Source organism: Pseudopipra pipra, chromosome 1 (assembly GCF_036250125.1).
Source record: "Pseudopipra pipra isolate bDixPip1 chromosome 1, bDixPip1.hap1, whole genome shotgun sequence".
NCBI classification, from domain to species: Eukaryota; Metazoa; Chordata; class Aves; order Passeriformes; family Pipridae; genus Pseudopipra; species Pseudopipra pipra.
In genome coordinates this window covers 8,059,058-8,082,096 of record NC_087549.1, presented here as the reverse complement: position 1 = coordinate 8,082,096, position 23,039 = coordinate 8,059,058, and the positions used below count along the sequence as shown (strand labels likewise).

Below are 23,039 nucleotides of genomic sequence, written 5' to 3'. Positions count from 1 at the left end.
GTCATGACTTAGAAATCTGTAATGCTCCCCATATATATTTCATGGATAAAATGCAGTCACTGTAACATATTAATGATCAGTAACAGTGATGAGATTATGCAAATGCCTGGAGTTTCTGAGTTTCTTTTGCTTTTTGGAGTTCAATTTTTACCAGCCAATTACATTCATCCTGTACATTCTGAAATGTGTTTAAATAGGCTGTGAAATACATTTATCTATGAATCTCTCTTGCTAGTGCAAATGACCTGATACAAGATCAAAAGAGCATACAGATGTGTTTACAGGTGATATATATATATATATTTACATGTATATATATATATACACACACATAGAAGTAGAGAAGTTCTCTACTTCTCCAAATCTTCATTATTCAAATCTGCACAAAAAGGTTCAATAGAATATTGGACTGAAAATATGTCAGCTTGAGAACAAAAGTTGTGGACTTTTACACCCTCAGATGTGAGTTATTGCTTGATTTCGAAAGCAATCACGAGGCAAGTTCAAAGGAACATGCTACCTGCTTTTTATCCCCTTAGCAAAGGGTACATACATATAGAAAAATTAATGAAATTTCAGAAAACCCTTTAATCTTTAAGTGATTTGATGAAAAGTGTTATTACTATTTGACATAACTCTTCAGACAAGAAATTAGGAAAAATCTTTAACATCCACTGTTAGTGATTTGTTCTCTTAGTTTAATTATTTTAAAAGCTGCTAATAATATAAATATTATACATAAATATGTGGCTTACTTCAGAAGATGAAGTTAAAATATATTCCTCTACACATAAAAGGTCACACCTTCGCAAGCCAACCTTTGCAGTTAGGCACAATATTATCACATTTTACTTTTCGCTTAACCCCCTCTTTGTTCTCTGTTTTATATCTGCTACGCTGTAAGCAGCTGAGTTACATGTTTGGATAAGTCTGTACTCCCATCGCAGGGATAAGCAGGAACTGCTTTTCTCAGTGAATTAAGCCTGCTCTTAATTTTGTGACTACTTTATGATGCTGCAAGCCATTGCCAGCAGATGATATAAATGCAACCTGCAAAGTCAATGATTTTAATTTTTTCTCCTAAAAAGTAAGTACGGAGTCAATATAATCAGATGTTTCTTGGACGCTGGGTGTTAAATACTTTCTTGAAGTTATTGACAACTTTCTGACCCATTGTTAATGACAATGGATCTTCTACCTTGAGAAGAAAAAGGCTCCTTTCTCCAGTGTAGATAGGTTTTGTGAAGGTGGTTTTCAGCTTTGTGGAGAATACCAGAGCAAGACTTAATTTCAGTTCTTGAGCTGCAGTTAGTCCTTCCCTATGCAGTGATCTTTGTACAGTGCTGGGCATCACCCTTGCTGAAGAGTCACCTGCCTCACCTGGCTTTTGATTTGGAGTCTATCTCAGTTTATCCTGTATGTGAGCCAGTTCTAATTTCAGGTGCACTGGAGACGTTCCCAGCATATGCTATGGCTGAGATAACACCCTTGAGAAAGTCTCTGGGTAGCATTCAGAAGAGAAAATGCAGAAGTTCTAGAGTTGGGTCACCAGCTGGGGTGCCTGTATTTCTTAGCTGTTGAAGGACTGCAGGACCACGGGATGCTCTGGATTTCTCTTCTAACACTTCAGTTGTTGTTTTTTTTCCCCCTGATTGTCTTATATTTAGTCTTCGTAGTACGTAGGTGGCAAGTGAAGGGCACTTTTACGTTTGTTCCCTGTGTATATAAGAGATTGGGTTTTTTTCTTTCTGGCACTTGCAAAAGAAGTGTTGTCATCTTCTGTTAGGGAGAGGTAGGAAGCAATGCTTTCCCTCAGGCCATAGCTGAGACAAGAGTCATCCATTGCTGCCAGAGTGCTTTTGGTATCTTCAGTCACCTCCAGCCTTTAAAAGAACAAAATCTTATTACTGTTTCAGCTACTTGGACTGAGCCTATTGTTATACTACTAACAGTTGTTAAACCTAATAATGTTATTTTTGTTGTATAAAAAAATTCCTGCCTCATAAATCACTGAAAATTTCTGTCACTTAGCAATTTTCAAAAAAACCAGTACAACAGTAATATCTTAATATTTTTTGGCATCTGAAAAGGAAATAGCAACTATACTCTCTTCTTAATCTGTAGGAAAAATGACCTAAATACTGCACAAAATTTTCTTGCCTTTGTAAGCATGAATATGTTTTGTGATGGACGAGTAGTAGAGGGAAATTTACGCTTCAAAAGTAAAAGGTGCATTTGTTTCTGAGGGTGGTTGTTTCCCCAGCTTTTGAAACCTGACCTACTTTCTCTAGTTGCAGTTGTGATATTAGAAATCTCATGAACTTCAGTTTGGGCTGTGTGTTGAGAGAGACTCAATAGGTCTGGGATAAGGTGTTCACTGCACCTGTGCTGCCTAATGGATGGTCACCATGTGAACAAGGGGGAACCCCTTCTGTTGGGGCTCACCTGAAAGCCAATGCACATTGGTGTGCCAGTGGTGGTGGATCTGACCAGGCTTTGTGACCTGGCTCTTACTCCTACCCCCTCGTTGGAAAGGACTCAGGAGTCCTAAGGGGACTGCATATGTGGATAGCTGGATAGCAGAAATGATTAAATGATAACTATACTTTCTTTCGAAGTTAGATGTAGATTATCAGTTAGAGAGTTGGGCATCCACTTTTCATGGGTTAACTTGCTGCCAGAAGATTGTCTAATCTTTAAAACTGGTCTCAGGAGGAGGAAATGGCTGTATCTTCTGTTGCAAGTACAAGGATATACAAGGACTGGAAAACACCCTTGTTGTTTCTGGCAGCCTGTGTTAAATGTGGTACCTGTGAATGTTTCTCCAGTTGAAATTTTTATTCCTCATCACCACAGGAGGAACTGGATTCGTCATGGTGTTGTTGTTAGTGCACTGGGTAAGACAAGGTGTTGTGAGGACACAGCAGAGACCATCAGCAACTTCTGAATGGGGAAAATGAATACACAGACAGTTAGTGTTTGACACTGTTTTCTTTCCTTGGCACATGCTCAGATAAACAGTTTTGGACTCAGTAAATTGTGTGTTCTCAGCAAGGACACAGTAACACAGGCTTAACTTTTTCCTTTCCTCATACCTTTGCCTTTTAATTTATCACAGAGTATATTTTATACAGTACAAGTGAGGAACTGAGACACAGAAAGATAAAGTGACTTGCTCAGAGACTAGAAGGAAGTTTGTGACAGAGCAGAAACATGAACCATATATATATGTACATATATGTACACATGTATATATAAATACAAAAATAAAAATCCTGTCCAAATTCTTACTCCTCTGTTTATATTGTTGGACTTGAACATTTCTTTTGCATGTTTTGAATGTGAATATGACTTTTCTCCCTAGTTTATCAGAGTACTGTTTTTGCAGAGTACAAGGTACTTCGTACTTTGAAAAGTACACTTTTTCATTTACCTATGAAATATGCAGGTACGGTAACTTCACATTTTAAAAATTACAGAGTACCCATTACTAATTAAAGCACAGAACCTATTGTTCTCTTGTAACTTTTAGGCAATTAGTTTATTGCAATTTCCTTCCTCATTTTAAAATGTTCTCATTATCATGTATGGTAACTGCAGCCACTTAATTGTGCAGTTTGTAAAGTTGTCTCTCTGAACCCGCGTTGAATTGCCATAAATCTGGAAAACTGCCATTGAAACAAGTGTCATCCACTGGACTGATATTAGTAACAGTGACAGCTGAATCTAGATTTGAGTTAACAGTTTGAGCTCCTTGAGCTAAGTTCTGCTGATAAATTCCAGCCATACTCTTCTTCTGAAGTGATAGGGAAGAAGCTTACAACATTTCTGAGAGTTTTCTGTTTTAACATTGTGTGCTGTAGTGGTTCTTAGGGGAAATGTGATTACAGAATCTTGTCTTGCATGCCCTAATGCTATCTGCCTGTCTATATGATAAACAAATAAATGGCAGAGATGTTCATACTGGTAAACACAGTGACCCAGGAGCTGTACTTTGGCTCTGGAAGCCAGAACCATGGGTACATGGCATCCATACAGCTGAACATTTTTGTATGCTCAAACTTTGACTTTGTGTGCTCTGAGAGGGGCTGGGCATTCCTGACCTCTGCTGACCTCCAAACTGTATTTGAATGTTCTCTAGGGAAGTGCTAGACACTAGTGTTTGGCCCAAATAGTGTTATTGACATGGGCATACAATATCATGTACAATACAAGCCTATCTGACTTTATTTAGCTGAGTTCTTGGATTGATTTCAGTTGTACTGTTAAGGGCGGCATATTTGTGTTTAGGGTGAGAAATAAAGTAAAAGACTATAAGCCAACAATTTTTCCATTGCATTGTGGCAGTATTTGCAAGTCTTGGACATAGGCAAAACTTCTTGTTCTGGGCCTTTGATATATAGTTTTACAGTTGCCAGTAGACAATAGGTTTATTCTATACTTCTTTTTACCTGAGTAGTGATTGACCAGGTCTTCAAGGCACTGAAAGGTTTGACGTGGAGAGATGTAATACCAGTTATTTGGAAGGCGGAAGATCCTGTAATGTTTCACTTGCCTGTGTCGCACTGACAAGGAATATAACCCTGGGGAAAGAGAAGAACTATTCACACCAAAGTAGAGCTGCAGTTCTGGGTGGATAAGAGTGACTACAACCAGAGTATCTGTAAGATGTGGTGCCATTATCCAAAACATCCCAGAAAAATCTGAAAAAAACTGAGTGGCCATCCTAATTTCTACTTATATAATATACTTTTTATATATACTTAAGAAAAATAAAGAGTACAACATCAGGGCACGAGATTTTGGTTGAATTAAAATTTCTGGTGTGCTTTTCCTGTATTTTTGCTGGTATGGGATCTTTTGAAATGATGTAAAGGAAATAGGCCTTTGCAGAAATTGTTTGCCTTCTGCTGAAGAGGGAGATCAGACTCACAGGCTGGTATGTGCTGATTTAGTCAGCTTCAATTCATGTAGTAGCTGAGACCTGATAATGCAGTCCTGGCAGGAGATAGGAGGTGGCCACTTAGATTTTTCTGTTTCTTTGTTTAAAACTGTTATGCAGCATTTATTGGCAAGGACTGAATGCTAATCTTAAATTTCTTTGAATTTAGTATAGGTATTAAAAAACTGTTTGGCCTGTGGTACACAAGAAGTCAGAGTAGATGATTTATTATTCTCTTTTAACCGTAGTGTCATGACATTAGGATATGTTCTTGTGCTTCAGAAAAGGAAGACAGCACATTACACATGAGAGGTCTGTTCAGCCTGGAGGAGACTGAGAAGAGACCTAATTGCAGTTACAACTTTCTCGTGAGGGGAAGAGGAGGGGCAGGCCCTGAGCTCTGCTCTGTGGTGACCAGTGACAGGACCCAAGGGAATGACATGAAGCTGTGCCAGGGGAGGTTAGATTGGAAATGAGGAAAAGGTTTTTCACCCAGAGGGTGGTTGGGCACTAGAACAGGCTCCCCAGGGCAGTGGTTACAGCACCAAGCCTGACAGAGTTCAAGAAGCATTTGGACAACACTCAGGCATATGGTGTGATTCTTGGGGTGGTCCTGTGCAGGGCCAGGAGTTGGACTTAATGATCCCTGTGGGTGCCTTCCAACTCAGGGTTTCTAGGATTCTATGTTGCCATTGAAGAGAATAAAAGTATAAAGTTGGTACAGTACAATACCCATGTAGCAAGAGAAAGAAAACAAAACTGAAGGCATTTCATTTTTAAAAAGTAAACAAAATTGAGAAGTCCCACTGCCTCATAAGGTTTGCATGAGACCAAAGTAAATAATAGTGTTTAAACAACTGTGTCTTGTTTGTGCTGATGCCCGTGGAACTTTCCATGGCTATCACTAACCCTCTTTCCAGCACTGCTCAAAATGTAGGTGACTGATGAAGTCTGGCGTGCTGCACTGGGTGCCTTTGCATTTTCTGGGTTTGGACTGATCCATATGAAGCAGGACAGGGAGTGAATTAATGAGCTGTAAAACTGTTAATGTTAATGAGATCAAGGGGGGAAAAATTGTATTTTCTCACCTTTCCTTGTTTCACTCTCTCTGATCATGAAGGAGCCGACCTTGGTGTTGGGTAGCTGTAGAAGTTCCTCAGCTTTTTCTCTTCCCAGCCCTTCAAATAACCAGCTGTGAAGCAGGAAAAAACAAATTCTGAAATTTGGACAGCAGTGAAACAGAGAGCAGCATGTGGCTGTGAATGTGCTGCATTAGCCAGGAAAAGTGACTGCAAAAATAACACTGTGGCTTTCTACAGTTATTCCCTGAACTACATTCAGGCATGTTTCCCCAGTTTATGGAGAAAATTCTGCTGGTTTTGAGTTCCATTAACTTTTTTGAGGCAAAGAGAAGAATGAATAAGGTTTGGACTTATTAAGGAAAACAAAACTTTTTGAGCTGTCTTGATCTGAATTTCTAGAGACTGATTCATATGGTATATTGATGACATCTGTGGCATTAGTTAAATATCTCTTTTTCATTTAAACCACGTTTGTTAACCCCAAATTGTATCATAAATAAACCCCAGATAAGTTAGAATTATTTTGCTTCTTCTAGTGAACAGTCCAGCCATTTAAGTTAATCAGCTTAGTAGAGAAAGGAATTAGTCCTACTAATTTTCACCACAGCTTGGTGCACTGCTGTGTTTTGTCACAGCCAGTGTCTGACCACATAACTGGGTTTGCTCAGCTGATCTAGAGTTACTGGCATTTTATTTTAAAGTTGTTCTCATGTGTTTGGTCTAGTCTGCTGTCATCAAAATGCTCTTGGGGAAGGTTTCAGTCAGTAGCTTCCATTACCATTGCCCTGTCTTTGGGAAAGCATCTCTGTTTCAGGAGAATATAAAAGCGCTTGCATAGTTCACAGTGAAATTCACAGTTCATATCCTTAAAATTAGGCAAGTATTAAAACTTTTGCCAGAAAACTTCTCAGTGTGTGCTTTAATGTTCTTTTTTTCCCCTGAGTGCTGTCCAGGGCAACAAGAAATCTCTGAATTTCCTTAGTTCTTCCAGTGAGAGAGTTTACATTCTTGAATGACTTATTAGTGTTTCTATTTGTTCTTTTTGGTCTGTTTTCCATGGGAAAACCTAGCTTAAAATTTACTCTTTGTAAATATTAAAAATTCATTCTAAATGGGCTCTCTTTATCAATGTCTTAAAATTAGAGATCAGTTCATGCAATGGAAGTATGTTAAAAATCTTCTATGACAGTTGAGGTGGTTTTGGCCCTTTCCAGCATTTAACAGAAAGATTTTTTCCTTTTCATTTAATCTAAATTTATATGTGGATTTGATGTTCTCAGTTTTCAAAGGAGCTATTTTAGACTGTCAATAAATAAAATTTCTGTCTGTCAAGTCACTATTGCCATGGTTTGGATTATGACACTGAATAACCAATCGGAGCAGTATATGTAGAAACATGTTGAAAGGCTGTGGGAAATGCATTAACTTACCCATGATAAACCTTTGCTACATATTTTCCTGGAATATAGTTTTCTCGACCTGTTGTAAGGGAATGGACTCTCCACCAGCCTCCTTCACTGTGTGAAAGCAAAAGAAGGGATATTTTCAGATGCATTTCAGATGCTTCTCATTTTGGAAATTAGTGGACATATAGGTTAGCCTGTAACCTTCTCTCTGTGCTCCTGAATCTATTTGTTCAGAAAGGGACCCAAATTCGTTCCATTTAGAGTTGTTCCATTTCTAAACCTACTTGAGAATTAAGTTTGGACACAGAAATAAGCTACGTTTGTTCCATTTAAATTACGTAAGTAATAAAATATTTTTCTGTAGTCAGAAGAAGAAGGGTAAATACTTAGTGGTTAAACCATACTGTGCTCTGCCTTCCCACAGCTAGACTTGTACTTGTACCCAAGATATTTCATTTACAGCTGAATGTGCTGTGTCTGGACAGCCCTGTAGTTACTCCTGTAACATCAGGATAGAGGTACTTGGGAAACGGATTGTGTTTGCTTTGGAACAGGCTTTCAGTCCAAAAGAACCTGGTTTGTGGTTTGCTCTTTTCCTTGTCTTCAATGAGTTGCAGACCAGACTCCAATGAAAAGGACCTTGTAGCTGAAGCCAGGTGACTGGACATATGTATTTTCACCAATATATCTTTGCTTTTTGCTGTGATATGGGATGCTGGCTTTGGCTTTTGAATACCTTCAGAAATCCAGGGTACCAAATTTTCACAGGGATGCTGCAGAGCTTTAGTGATAGTGCAAGGATGCTGATGAGTGATGGATTCTCTCCACCTTCACTTTAAGAGTTTAAATCCAAATAATAGTGTCTTGTGTTTGAATGCTGGTTTTCATATAAAGGTTCTCAAATAATGTCCGGACTGCAGACCAGAGTCTCAGCGTACGTCAAAACGGCTGAGCTGAAAACTCTTATGTGAAATGTCATGAGTTACAGCCACTGGGACCATGGTCCAGAATGTCTATGCTGAGGGAAAAAGAGAAGTATCTACTGCTTGGAGCTGGAAATTTCAGGGCCCCACAAGTTTTGTTTGTGGTTTTCCAGCTGACATGAAACTATCTATAAGAATTTTAGGTTATTTTTGTCTTCTTTTCCTCACAACTCTCCTAGACAGAACCAAGAATTGCAATAAGAAAAAACTGGAGAGACTCATCATCTCCTGTGCTCCAAACTTTAATATTACTAACTCTGAAAAATCCCTATGATGATTAAAATTACCAAAGCAGCACACGTCTCCTGGGGCAGGAGCTACAGAAATTATGTAATCTGAGGGGGGATCTTGGAGGACATTTGGGTTGACTGCTGCCACCTAAATGCAGTTGTTCATCTGGTAATGAAAGGTGCCTGACAAATGTGGAGAGTGAGAAACTGTGTCAGTGGTGCTTATCCAATCCTGCCAACCCAGAGCGACCACAAATATCTGTGAGGACTTGTGTTTCCTATGTAGATTCCATATATCATGTTCCTGGCGGGACTGGTGGGGCTGATTGCTGCTGCACATCGTTGCTTTGGCAGAAGGCTGAAAAGCTGCCCTTGTAAAAGCAGTATGTGCTCCCTGCTCATGCTGACTTCTCTGTGGTGACTCCTCATCACCTGTGCTCTGGTTCTGCCATACTATTCTTCTTTTTTCTTGTAATTATTTTAATGACTTGAGAAGAAGAGTATGCCTACAGCTTATGAGCAGGAAGATGCTGCAGTCAAATAGTTCCTACCAATATCAGCACATACCCCAGTAGGGAAGAACAGGTCCTTCATTAGGACACTATGGTTTGCATAGGCCATTGAACTGTCTTCTGTGAACAAGCTCATGATTTAAAACAGGAAGGGGAAAGTTCCCATCAAGGCTTGCTTTGCCTCTTATTTACTGTCAGGAGAAGCTCTTGATCACTGCACAACAGGCAAACATGCCAAAAGCTTCTGCTGCAAAAACGTGTTCTTTCAGAAGTTTTTCTTCCAGTAGATTGTACTTTGCAGCATGTGTATGCATGTGATATGCCACACATATAATTACCATTTATACAGGCATATGCAGTTGTGTGGTGGTGTGAGGGCTCGTAGCTGGTGAAAGCTGAGATTGAGGCTTTAAGCTGGAATTCCCAAGCTGAAGCAGTTGTACCGTGTCATGTATGTTATGCAAACTGGAGCAAGGTTTAAACTGCTGGAAGTTACCAGAGCAGAATCCCCCTGGTTTAGGGAAGCTCTCTATCAGCAGAAGATTTATCTAGTGGTACAATCTTATGACCTTTAGGTTCAGGGAAGCAGCGAAAGCAGAACGTAACTGCAGCCATTCTGGGTCAGACCAAAGGTCCACACAGTCCTGTGTCTTGTGACTGACAAAGGCCATTGCAGGTCATGGTGGCCTGCAGAAGAGTCTGAGAATTCATCAACCATCCATGATACTTCTCTTGAGTACTTCTGTCCTCCAGCCATTTGACTCTCTCAGGTAGAGAATTTATTTTATGAATTTAAAGTCCTCAGAGGATTTCTCCGCTATGAATGTGTCTGGTCTCTCCTTGAATCCATCTGCTCTGCCAGCTGCAAAAATGAAATCTTTCATTTCATTTTGAGCAGTGCAAAGCGTGGCTGTGAGGCCAAGCAGCTTCTGGGAGGTCACTGTGCACCAATACAAGTTGTGCATAAAAGAATATCAGGGCTGCTAACTTTCCATTTTTCATTTTAAGGTCAGTCTCAAACAGTGCTCTTAAGCCTGCCTCCTTCTGGGGCTGATAAATTTTGGAACTGACTGGGAAGCCACTGACTTTTATTTTTCCCCACTAAGAAAATGCAAAATCCATAAAAAAATAGAAAAAGAAGGAAAAAAGTGCTACTTTTTATTTTATTTTTGTTAGATTTGCCTTAAATCTGGGATGAAATTCTAAGACTGAATCATAATGGATTGCTGGATTAAGAAGGATGAGAGAGAAAATGAAAGATACATTTGACATATAGAATTTCAGAATTATTTTCCTATTTTATGTGATTCAAACTATTTTGGCTCTTAATCTGTTTTCCACTAACATTGGGGGAATACCTTCTGAAAATCATTTTTTAAAGCAGATTTCTGTTTTGAGTCCTATTTTAGAATAGAGTCTGAATCAGCTTAAGTAACCATGTTAGAGGAATCTAAGAATCAAAGAACAATCTGTAATCCCAAATTCTTAAAATACAGGTAAATTTACACCATGGCTAAGCATCCTTCCTTGACAATTCTGAACTCTATTCTGCTGAACTGCATCCAATTTGGACCAGGTGCATAAAACAGAACTTAGCATCAATTGTAATAAAACCTAATTTAAAAATAAATTGATCAACTTACTCTGATAGCACACGTAGTTTTTCCCCTACATGAAATATAGGTTGGCTTATGTCTGCTGAAGGATAATCGTACAGGACAGCAAGGAAGTCACTCTCCTGGCCTATTAAAGGAGAAAGAAAACATCACTTAAAACAGAGATAGAGTTCTGAAACAGAAATGGATTTTTCAATAAGTATGATATATTTTATGTAGTAGATCAAATGGGAAAAAAAATCTCTGAAATGTCACTTGGTAAACATAAAGAGCTCAAGGTGAACCTAGAGCTTTATAAGAATGTGAAGATGCTAGAAATGAAAAAAGTAATTTGGTTAATTGTAAGCAGCTAAATTTAGACCACTTTTTCTAGTAATTACCATATTTAAAGGACATATTCATTTTGAAACTAGAAAAATTAGTAAGTATTTATAGTATTAGGAAGTAACGCAGTTTGAGTAATGCCACTGTCTAATGGCGCTGTAATTGCCTCTAACTACAGTTTTGTAGCATTATATTTAAGACAAGGAAGATGCATGTTGAATTGTTCCATCATTTAGCGCCACTGATCCTTTTCAAAGGTATAAAATGAGTTTCGATCGAGGTCAATGAGAGTCTGGCCAATATTTCCCATTTCCATCACTTTTTAAAATGAGCTTGATGAACAACCACTGCACTTTGTTCTCCCCTTTGTGTGGAAACTGGACTCTGTAGCTCAACATGTGCAAAAATGGGAATGAATTCGGGGTAGGAGATAAAGAGACAGAGAATTAGACACACTTCTGTATCTTGTTAGTTTTTCTCATTTAATATAGATTCCTTGCCAACTTCTCTTTAAGGAGGACAGCTTTTTACGGAAACCTAGGTGCAACATCCTGAATGAATGCTGAAACTGACTCTGTGTTTTCAGCCCGTGTGTCTCAGGGCCTTAGAAACTGATAACAATAAAAGGCTGAAGGAAACATGCAGAAAAGAAACACAACAGGTTGCTTAGAGAAGTTGTGAATGCCCCATCCCTGGAAGTGTTCAAGGCCAGGCTGGATGGGGCCCTGAGCAACCTGATGTGCTTGGCATCCCTTCCCATGGCAGTGGCATTGGAATTAGATAATCTTTAAGATCCCTTCCAAACCAAACCATTCTATGATTATTTTGACAGTGTGTTTAGTATTAGTATTGCCATGGTTTTCTTAGTTGATTAGTGTGACTGAATTAAACAAGACTAGTCCAGTACAGACAATTGTTGTGGTTAATCTACTGTAATTTATTATACAATTAGTTCAACCCTGCTGAAGAAATTCTGTGCTAAGCCTTTGATTGCTTCCTTGTTCCTCACAGAAAACTTAGGTCACACTTTCTCTGTCTATGAAACTACTTAGTACCTGAGGCCTAACAAGACTTAAGCATTGGTGCAGTCTTTTTTTGACAAAAAAAAATCTTTACCCAGGGCTACAAATACAGGCCAGAAGGTACATTTTAAGAACTACAAAATGAGGATAAAGTGCCATCACTTAATTTCTCATTGCAGGTTGTAAGACAACAGTTCTACGTGGAATATAATTATTTTGACCTTAATGACAATGTCTTTAGCAATGCCTTTTTTAAAGTTCTGTTGTTTATTTATAAATGTTCTGTTTCCATACTGAAAGGGCAGAAAACAAGTGCTTTTCTTCTTCCTTGTGTGCTGGTGGTTTGCATTTCGTTACGCACTGTAGAGTATGTGACTTTTTCTCTACTCTAGCAAGACCTGTGTTACTTTACTTACACTTTCATCTTTATATTTGTTTTTTGTTTCAATTTTGCATGTCAGTTTATAGTTCTGAAAAGGAGGGAATTCATCATATTGTTAGCTTCCACATCCATGCAAATGTTACCTCTTAAACTACATATACTTAAAGTATAGAGGGCTCCTCGTTCTTCACAAAGAGGACTTTGTTTTAATTGGTATTTAAATCAAACCTCACTGGGGTTTTTGGTCACGCAAAGCACCCCACCGCACTCTACAACATTTCACAGAACCCAGACTAGCTCCTTACAAACACAAAGGACTGGAAACAGGAACTAAACATATTACACTCTTTCTCCACTCAGTGATCTAATAGATTTGATCTGATGAGTTCCCCACACTTTCTAGTTGTAAAAGAAAAAAGATTTGGCTAAGTTTTTCTAACACAAGCTCACCTCCGCAGTGCAAGTGTAGGTTACATCTGAAATGGAACACATCAAAAGTTAGAGTGGAAAGATCGAAGCACGATCATTTCCACTGAATCAGGTGTTAATACTGAGTGGGTTTTTAAGAGTAGGAAATGAATGTGAAACACATGCTAATTTTAGATGTCTGCATCCCTGAATGTGTTGCAAAGTGTGAGACTGATTATCGCATCCTTCAAATTATTCATTGTGAATGGACTAAGAAACATTATAAAAGTGTAGGAAGAGCACAGGCAGAGCATCCAGATTCAGCTCATCACCCTTAAAAACCTGCTGTGCTGTGCACTGGTGTAGTCCATGGGTGTATTGGGAATGAACTTCATGCATCATCCAGCTTTACTGTGCAGCAGAAATACTATAATTTATGGCATGGTGTGTACCAGAGGGGGTGAACAAGGGCACTCTGCATCTCGGAGACTGTCTGTGCAGCACTGAAAGGTGTGGCTGCAGAGTCACACTCTGGTGCCCAAAGTAGATCTGAACCAGCTGGCTTGGAAACTAAGAGCTATGGAAGTGCAGCTCAGTAGGGATTAACCTTTGATTCAGGGTCCCAAGGGAGGAGAGAAGAGGGGGTGGGCTCACAATCCCTACTGATCTCTTGCTGCCCTGGCTACTGTTATCAATACCTGGGTTATGCCAGGGATGCCCGTGCAATGTGCTGTCAGGTGGGTGCAGTTATCCTTGGAGTCCAAATGCCTCCTTGGGAAATGCAGCTTTTACACTGTTCCCCTTCTCGGGACCAAGACTGGTACACTGGTGGTGGGGAAAGCACAAGGTTTTGCTTTCAGTGCAGCTTTCAGGCAGCACAAGGGCTCACAGGGGTTTGATGAACACATTCACACTGCAAATCAAGTCTGCAGACTTCAGTTATCTGTTTCTTCCCCCTTTTTGCTGGACATTCTTTCCTTTCATTCTTTCCCTTCTATTTCAGTCCTTCATTTTATTCAGTCTTACTGAAATGAACCAGTGTCAAACCTGTTTTTCCTAATAACTATTTAGACTGTAATCTGTGGATTGGATCTTTTGCCTCAGTTAAATCAAAGGTGGATGTTCCTGGCCTGGCAGAAATCTTCTGTGTTTTGTAATGTGATTTGGAGTTTGATCTGCTCAGGAAGACAAACAGATACAAACTCACTGGATTGATCCCAACATATGCTTTGAGTACCAGGTTCATTTCTAGAAGTCTTTTTCCACAGGATTTGCAGGACAGTACTAATGTTTGTATTCACAACTTTCATTAGCAATATCTAAGCCATTTGCTGGTCTGATCCAGACTAAGAGATGGATCTAAAGATAGGCTGATAAATCATAGAATCATCATAGAACAGTTTGGCTTGGAAGGGACCTTTACAGGTCATCTAGTCTAACCCTCTGCAATGAGCAGGGACATCTTCAGCCAGATCAGGTTGCTCAGAGCCCCATCCAACCTGATGAAAGTTCCTAGAGGTGGGACATCTACTACCTCTCTAGGCAACCTGGTCTAGTGTTGCACCACCCTCATTGTAAAAAATCTCTTCCTTATATCTGGTCTAAATCTACCCTATTTTAGTTTAAAACCATCACCCACTGTTGTATGACAACAAGTGCTGCTAAAAGGCTGCATAGGAGAGGTGTTCCATCACTCCGATAATTTTTGTGGCTAAAACCCTGCCTTTGAATGTTTCAGCATAGGTGTCTGGTGCTGTGGGAGTGTCCAAGACATCCCTGTGCCCTTGGTAGGTGCCACTGCAGCCATGGGAGACTTGTTCTTTCCCCAGGTGTTAGCAGGAGGTCAGTCAGGATTAACAAATCACCTTTCTCGGTGTTCTAGATGTGAAGGAGAGTGCGAGTAGATTGAGATATGAATTTCTAAATGGATATTTTCCCCTTGTAATTGTTGTCCTATCAATGTTTGCTGAATTATCTTTTAGGGGTGTGTTCTATTTATGTCGCAGGAAGGGATGCAGTTGTTTTTAGCCCTGCTAAATCCTGAGTTTTAGCATGTGCAGGAACAGTACAAAATTGGTCACAGCCATGGCATGCTCCTCAGTGAGGTCCTGCTCTGAGTGTGTGCATGTCTCTGTTTGGATGGTTATTTGTGGTATTCGTGGCAGCAGTTGTTAGGAATATCAACATAAGGCACTCTTAAAAAAAAAAAAATAATTAAAAATTGTCATTTTATGTTATGGGCCTCTGAGTCATATTTTGTCTCTGCTCTATTAGGACTTAGGGCTGCAAGGCTGCTCATATCAGCTGGTTCCTGACCATGCTAAAAGAAGGGCTTGGTTTCCTTGCAGCAATAATGAAACCAAACTGATTCCCTATCCTTATAATAATGAGCAGCCAGCCAGATCAGCTTTCATGGAAACCCCAAAAATTTTGATTAATGCCTTCTCCCTCTAAAAAAAGTAATTGAAAAACTCCCACCCCAAACCCAAAGCTAAAAATCAAAACTTTTTTCTCTTCCTCACCCTCAGGGGGTGATTTATTGCAGCTCTTGTGCCAGCTGCCTGTCTCACTGCATCATGAGAGCTGAGGCTGCACTGACTCTCCACCCACTCACTCACAGTTTGGAGCAGCAGGTCATGACATCCCTCCTGCTTTCCCCATCGGATACCTGACCTCTACCAGCCTATGGAAGTGGCAGGGAGGGATTTGCAACCTGATTTATTCACATGTGGATGCATAGGGCAGATGTGTTGCAGTCACCTTTGGCAGCTTCCCTTGTGAAACCTGTATTTCTGTATAACCCTTATCGATAAACCTGGCGACAAGTTGGTTATGTGCTACAGTGGGCATGAAGTTCAGTGCAAGCATAACATCATTAAAATTTATAACCCTAAATGAAGGAAACCCAAACTTCAAGAACAAATTTTTATAAAATATCCCATGCATCTGTGTCAAAACACAGAATTTCTGGTTTCTGAAGTGGTGTTTCCATGCTTTCTGATTTGGAAGGAACATCTTTCAAGGATCACTGGCAAATAATAAGTTTAACATTTAGGATTTTTTGTCAAAGTACTTCTTGGAAAATGAGCTAGAATGTAGCTAAAAATAAGCATTGTCTAGTGGAAGTCCTTCTCCCACATCAGTCATGCACTTGTCTGCTCTTACTACGTCAGGCGGGTGAAGGAAGACACATGGATGAATCTACCATATCTTTCAAACATCATTTTCTCTTGAAAGAAATGAAATGGGTGCTTACCCGTTTGGCTCAGCATGTTTGTTTCTTCAGATGGTCTTGGAGTTTTCACAGTATTTCCCATTGCGCTCTCTAATTCCGCCAAAGTTCTTCGGAACTAAATCAAAGGAGATATTGAAATTTAACATCAGAATAACACCTGCTGTGCCAACAGATGAGAAATGACCTAGTTTGGGTGTCTCTAGTTTTATACAGTTTTGCTTTTGAGAGCTCTTGTGTCAAATTCGTGTGAGTTTTACATACTTGCTAAACTCTCACCACTTTAGTGCTTTTATCAGGGGAATAGCAGAAAACCACAGCTAGGGAAGTTGCTCAGAAGAACACGATGTAGTAAAAGTTTCCATTACCAGTACCTCAGCACAATAGGAAGTAACAGCAGAGCCATGCCCATACAATCATTTCATATACAAAATATTCTTTTCAGCATTTGGGGTTCTGGAAATACAAAGGATCTATTTAGGCTGATGTACCTGGTTTCCAGCGCTGTGCATATGTTGCTTTACTATAGAACACATAGAACATTGCTAGCTAGGTTTTCTCTGATGCAGTCGTGTTCTCAGCAAATGTGGACAACGTTGTTTTTCCTCCTTTTTCTTTCTTTTTTTACTTTTTTTTTTTAAAGTAACACCTTGCCTAAAAATTTTTTCATCTCAAAACAACCCTACGGCATAAAGCCAGTGGTGCAAATTCTTCAGATACTTGTTTTAAAAAGTTCTGGTGGATGTACAAGAAACAATATCAGACAATTGTGGAACTAAATACTGTGAGAGGAATAGTTCCTTCTTAAGGCTTTGTTGCAGCCGTTCTGATTCTCCCTGACAGAAGACTGAGAGAAAAACCCGTTGGATGTGGAAGGTGTCTCCTGCTATGGCATATTTTTAGAGGGAGGGGAGAATAAGCTATATCTATTTAAAACTGTACATTAAAGAAAAGTAACTCAACACGAGCAAATGGGTAATTATTTTTTCAAAAATATATTTCTGTCCATTGCCCTGTGAAAATGATATCAGGAGCTGTAGCAGCATAGTGTGGCTATTCTACATGGTTTTGTCTTTTCTAGCTTAAGTATTTAAAAAATGATTACTGACTTTGGTGTGCTGCTCTTTACTTATGCAGGCTAGAGACTGATGGTGTCAACTGGAGAGGTGTCAGTTCTGAGAAGCAGAACTGCTAACATCAGCAAGACTTTATTACTAATTGTCTTTTGGAATAAGATTGGCAGAACTTGAGTATGTTGATTATTACCATAAATTTTTTATGTCTTACAGCCAGTTTAGGAAGACACCCTACAGAAAAAAATGCTGTTCAAAGGAAAGAAAATTCGTCCTTTATTGAAGCAAGGAGATCAGTGCTAGAACAGATGGTAGTGCACAGTTTGACTCTACCTCATCTGATTTCCAAACTTCTTAGTGCTTGTTCCCAAAGGCTCTTTGCTAGAATTCTCTATTTCTCTGGCCAAATGGCACATTACCCCTTTGCTGTCTGCACTCAGAACGAGCTTGTGGCACATCTGTAGGGTGCAGCTGTGCCAATGTGTTTCTGACAGGCGTCTGAAATCTACTGTCACAAGAACAAAAAACTGGCTGATAGAACAAGTCTAGAAGCTGAATAAAACAGCAGTCATAAATTTAAATAAGCTATTTGGGTATTCATGTTTGAAAAAAAAAAGATCCCTTTTGATAGAAAGCAAAAAATCTTCCTCCATTTACATGCACCTAAATTACCAAGACTGAAACCTGAATTCACTTTTTTAGGCACTATCTGCTTGCAAGATCATAATTTCCTGATCTAACTATGAATATTTTTCTGCAAGACCCAATATTAATTTATTGAATGTTTTTCTCAGTTGTATCCCATTAAGAAGTATACCCAGAGAAGTAGTGCAGCCAGTACTTTGGCTACAGATATTATAGATGTTCCTGGCTCATCTTCAAATTAGTCAGAAAGTTTCCTGGGCACAGCAATAGAGAGCTCAACAGGACTGAAAAAGTCAGCCAGGGAAGTGAGATAAATACCTGGACAGGTAACCTCTGCTGAGCTCTGCACTCTAGTACCTGCATTTTTGCAGTAATTTAAAAGGGAAACTCAAATCCTGCTCAATGTATAGTAACTGAGCTGCAGTTGTCAAAAGCGTTGTGCAATTCCAGATAGATGGCAAGAATGACAGCATAAACATCTTATGCCTGTATATAATTTTGACACATACAATTGTTATTTAGATGAGAATAGCTCAAATTTTGTCTTCCAAAGGTCTGAAAAAAAATAAAAGTGAGGGTCCTACCTCTGTGCACCCCTCTATGTACCCAGATATGCTGGGTCTTGGTATTCGAGGGCCAGGAAAGTAAGTCATCCTACTAGTGTCAGACTTGTGACCGAGAGCTTTCAAGGGCGTTTTTTCTATTTTTAATTTCAGGTGTGCCTGAGTCACTTTGGAAAGTGATAGGTAGTATTTGTACATGATAGAAAGAGTTCTGAAAATTTTACCTTATGCTTACAAACTTTCTAAAAGCATGGCATGTTTGGCCACGGCACCTTCATTTTTTCTAGAGACTCTAAACGTTACTTTAAAAACATCTGAAATATTTTTGGCAGGTTTTCTTATATGTAGTTTGCAATTAAACCACTGTCTAGTCCAGAGGGGTTAAATACTGGGCAACAGGCAAGTTCCTACTTTGTATTTTTGCAGAACGCATCCAAAACTGGCCTGGCTCGCTTCTGCTGCACCAGACCGATGCCCTCAGGCATCATTCTTCTCTAAGAACCTCAATCATCAGGACAGAGCATGCAGCCCCATGCTGCTGCTTTAGGTGTGAAGGAATCTGACTTCCAGAAAATATGAATGTTATAGTACTTTCAGTAACAGTGAAGAGCAATGACGTCTTGGACTTTGATGTCATTAGTGTTTGCCGTATCTCATTGCATTTTCCGTGCTCTTTTACCGTCACTGCCATTGGTAGCATAAAGTCTTAGATAGAGATGAAAGTCATAGAGAGTTCAAGATGTTTCTAGAACCATGGCAGAAGTGTTCAATAAAAATAAACAAATGGAAAGCTGCGACCCTTGCTGTTGATTCACTTAACGGAAGTGATTAAAAGGTGCACTTTACTCTCAAGTGAGTAATGGAACTTAATGGCTTAAGTAGCTCATGCTTGTGTTGATTGTTGGCACCACAATATAAATGCATTGTATCACTACATGATAAATTTTTTGTTGTTTTTCTGAAATTTGGAGACACCCTGCAAAACTGCACTTACCAGAAACTTTAGAGATCTTGTGGCTAAACCATTTTTTATCACTGAAGTCAATAGCAGAACAGTAACAGTTTTACAGATGATAATCTTTTGAAATAGCAAATCTGCTCCAGGCACTGAATCTCACTTGAACTTGTTGGATCATAGAATAATTGGGATTGAAGGGACCTTTAAAGGCCACCTAGTCCAACACTCTTGCCATTGGCAGGGACATCTGCAACTAGATCAGGTAGCTCAGAGCCCTTTCCAACCTGGCTTTGAACGCTTCCAAGGATGGGGCATCTACAACCTCTCTGGGCAACCTGTTTTCGTGTTTCACCCCCCTCACCATAAAAAATTCGTTCCTTATATCTAAACTTGATGACAGAGTTCGGGATACAAGTAGAGGTGGCATCCCTCTGTCATAGAAGCGCATAATTATGCCAGATCCAAAGGAAATAATTCATTGAGGGGGATTTGGGAAGAACTGAGGAGAAATGATAGACAAAGTCACTGTACCCTACCAACCTCGAGCCCTGCATGGAGGAGTGCAGCTGCTGCTAAGCTCAGAGGAGTCGCTGGGCGGCTGGGCTGCAGCCCAAAATCCACCTGCAGCTCTACCCGCTCACCGGCCACCTCCTCAGGCTTGTGTGGAAATTTGATTTTAACCATTAAGATCACATTTGCAGTGTTCCAGTCATTGGTCCTTCCTCCCCTCCCCTTTCCACTTGTGCACATGCTGTTCAAGGAAAGGCGGTTGCTGCAGCCATAACTGCACACACACAGCTACTAGTGCTTAGTGATCTTTGCTGCCAAAAGGAAGGTGAGGAAACATCTGAAGTCTCTGTCCTGCTCTGCGTCCTATTTATCAGTGGCAAAACTCTCAACAGATGCGAATTCTTCAGCTGTCAAGACAGGAGTCCCACTGACCTACATCAGGGGTCCCCAAAACCTGTAGTACAGTTTTCCCCTTCCGTCCCTGTGTAGAACATAGGAAAGTCTGTCACTTTGGAAGAACTTTTTCATGGTTATATTTAAAATGATTGTGGAATAGTAAATATAAAGAAATTAAAAATAAGAGAAATTAAAAGGCAAATAAGCACCCGAGTAAAGCCCCTCTACAAGGAATACTGCAGACTAGTAAAATTAGGACATTCATCATTCCTGTGATGCTATATCCAATTTTATTTTTGCTTCCTGACATCCACATCTATACTGCCAATATCTTACAATTTAATTCTCAGTAAGGTTCACAGGCAATGTCTGAATCCCATTTGGCTTGAAAATGAAAGCACCAGCATCCTGTTATTTTTTCATGTGGGGGAAAAAAAACCAGATTAGATTTCAGAAGCTGTATATTTTTTTGGTGAATTTCCCTTAATTTGTTGTCAATCAAAATGAACATCCTTTCAGCTTTGAGGCACTTGTACCTTTGCACTTAGAAAGAACAACATAATACTCTGATCAGAGTAATTCATAGAAACATGCAACCATGAAACAACACAGAAATACCACACTATACACACTTCTAACACTTTGAATAAAAAGCCCACTAATCTGTGGGCTCATATTTTGGGTTATAATAAAACGCAGTTTGCGTTAGCATAATGGCTTAAGCATCTATCTTACTGTAAGCTTTCAGCAGAAATACTCCTTGTCCCTTCTATCTTTAGTATCATTCCTTAAGAAAAGGATCAAGGCAGGTTCTTCTATTTCTACCTTTGGTGGTACTTGAAATCCACGGTCTGAATACTGTCATTGTTAATAAAATAGAACTCCCTCTTAAATAAATAAAATTGAAACATTTGGTCCCGTATGCAGATAATCTAAAACATTATCAGAGCAATGATTACCTTTAAATGCTGGGCATGGTATTCCAGGTTGCAGTATTTCTGAAAAAAGCTGTAGTCATAATACTGCTCTCATGCTGCCAGCAAGGTTTAGCTGATCAAGTCGAGGAGCAGCCGGTCGAATGAGTGTGTTGTGAAGTTCACGCTGTCATGTAGAGCAGCATTTGCCAAACAGGCCACATACTTCCTCTCTGAGAAATAAGGAAGGCTCAAAGTGTTTGCAACAGATGAGGTTCCTGTTGCAAGTCACTACTGAAGGCACTTTTTATCTATGGGCTGAGAAAAATAGGGAGGTTTTTAACGTATTGCATCGGGGCTGGTTTTAGCAGATATAAAAAATGAGTAAAAATAACCTGGTTTACATTACTTACACAAAAACGGTTTCTGGGTTTTTTTCTTCTTCCAAATTTATTTATCCAGTAATCCCCATTCCCCAACTGTTTTGTTTTATGTAGTTTTGCTATTTTTTTCACACAGACAGGAAGAGGCACAAAACACTGTTTTCACTCTTATAGAGTCTGAATATGAATGCAAGCTTTGCTTCTGTACCCAAAAATACCTCTGTCTGCAAATAATTGAAGCTTATTATCAGCAATGAAGAAATAGGGATTGAAAGCCTGTCTGTGAAACCCATTTTCACATCAATTGTACAAAATACGGAAGCCTCAGGACCTTCTTCATCTCAGTGTCTGAGGTGGGTGAACCACGATACTGGCCTGTTAAATAACCTGACTAAGGGCACTGAAGAATATAGTACTGTGGATATGAATAGAAATCAAAGGAATTTATTAATGTTTGCCTTTTGCTTTTATAATCAAGAGGTGGTCTGAAAAGCTCGTATACCTGATGTTGTATAGGAAAATAAATTTAAAAAAAACAAAACAAAACAGAAAACTGAGCAAGCCCATGGAGACTTCCTACTTCGCACCAGAGTAGCTTCAAGTAGATGCTTATTGTAATGCCAGTCTGTTTGATGATGAAAACTAAGAAATGTTGTGTAATTGTTATTGGAACAAGGAAACACTGATCAAATCCCAAAGCTATGCCAAAATTTGGAGCTATGGTAGTTTCAGGAGAATATCCTTTCTCTTTGATGGGCTGTACTAACAGTCCTCAGTTTGAAGGGACAGGAAAACATTAGGGAGCTTAATAAGCAAATCAGTCTACAGCAAACAGCTTAGACAGCATTGTAGCCAGTGCTCTGGGAGCTGGTTTTATTATAACACCCCTTGGTTACCCCTACCAGTTATGTTTTGATTTGTCTAGGACCTTATTGCTTTTTTCAGATCTCAAGGGTGTGACATGCATGTTCCTTAATGGCATTCACTGAACTGATGTACAGTGTCTCTGGAATTACTAAAATATCATGGGTTAGGCGAGGTTTGCATGTGGGAAAAGGCAGAGCCTTTTCCTGATCCTTTTCACCACTCTCTGCCTTAGACTGGCTCTGATGGTCTTTGTGCCTTTACAAGAAGTGAGATTACATCCTAAAGTGCACTCAGAACTGGGGCAGGTCTCAGACTGAACAGGAAAGATTGGTCACACTAAAGGACAGGTTGGACTTGCTTGATAGAGCATGGTCCCCTGGAAACTCAGTGAGTCTCAGACACCATTTGTACCGTGCGTGTAGAGGAACAGATGAGTTCGCAGTGGAGGGAGGTAAATAGAATTCTCAGTTTCCATGTCATTTCTGCCTGCTACTGGGGGCTGCATGCTCTTGTGCAATGATGAGAGATGGTTTACCCTTTCAGTGCATTCAGCTAATACCTTGATAATTTATAGGATAGAGTTTACATCTC

General features: G+C 39.6%; 2 protein-coding genes across 2 annotated transcripts in view; one reads left to right on the top strand and one right to left on the bottom strand.

Annotated features, from left to right (window-relative positions):
* TG (thyroglobulin) overlaps nt 1–23,039 on the top strand; it is a 151,678-nt gene that overhangs the window by 88,795 nt on the left and 39,844 nt on the right. The window lies entirely within an intron of this gene.
* On the bottom strand, nt 18–21,499 carry SLA (Src like adaptor). The gene is made up of 8 exons (XM_064644466.1): nt 21,244–21,499; nt 16,164–16,257; nt 10,799–10,898; nt 7,455–7,541; nt 6,031–6,134; nt 4,452–4,583; nt 2,811–2,943; nt 18–1,883 (listed from the first exon to the last, which is right to left on the bottom strand). Exons 2-8 carry the CDS (start codon nt 16,222–16,224, stop codon nt 1,664–1,666), a joined length of 837 nt encoding a protein of 278 aa, XP_064500536.1. The 5' UTR covers nt 16,225–16,257; nt 21,244–21,499; the 3' UTR covers nt 18–1,663.

What these genes read in the sequence shown, in the direction of transcription:
- SLA (XM_064644466.1), bottom strand. Translation starts at nt 16,224, where the DNA reads ATGGGAAATACTGTGAAAACTCCAAGACCATCTGAAGAAACAAACATG. An exon ending in AAACATGCTGAGCCAAACGG is followed by an intron (nt 10,899 to 16,163) that starts GTAAGCACCCAT and finishes CTCCTTTAATAG; the next exon opens with GCCAGGAGAGTGACTTCCTT. An exon ending in GTAGCAAAGGTTTATCATGG is followed by an intron (nt 6,135 to 7,454) that starts GTAAGTTAATGC and finishes CCTGCTTCACAG; the next exon opens with CTGGTTATTTGAAGGGCTGG.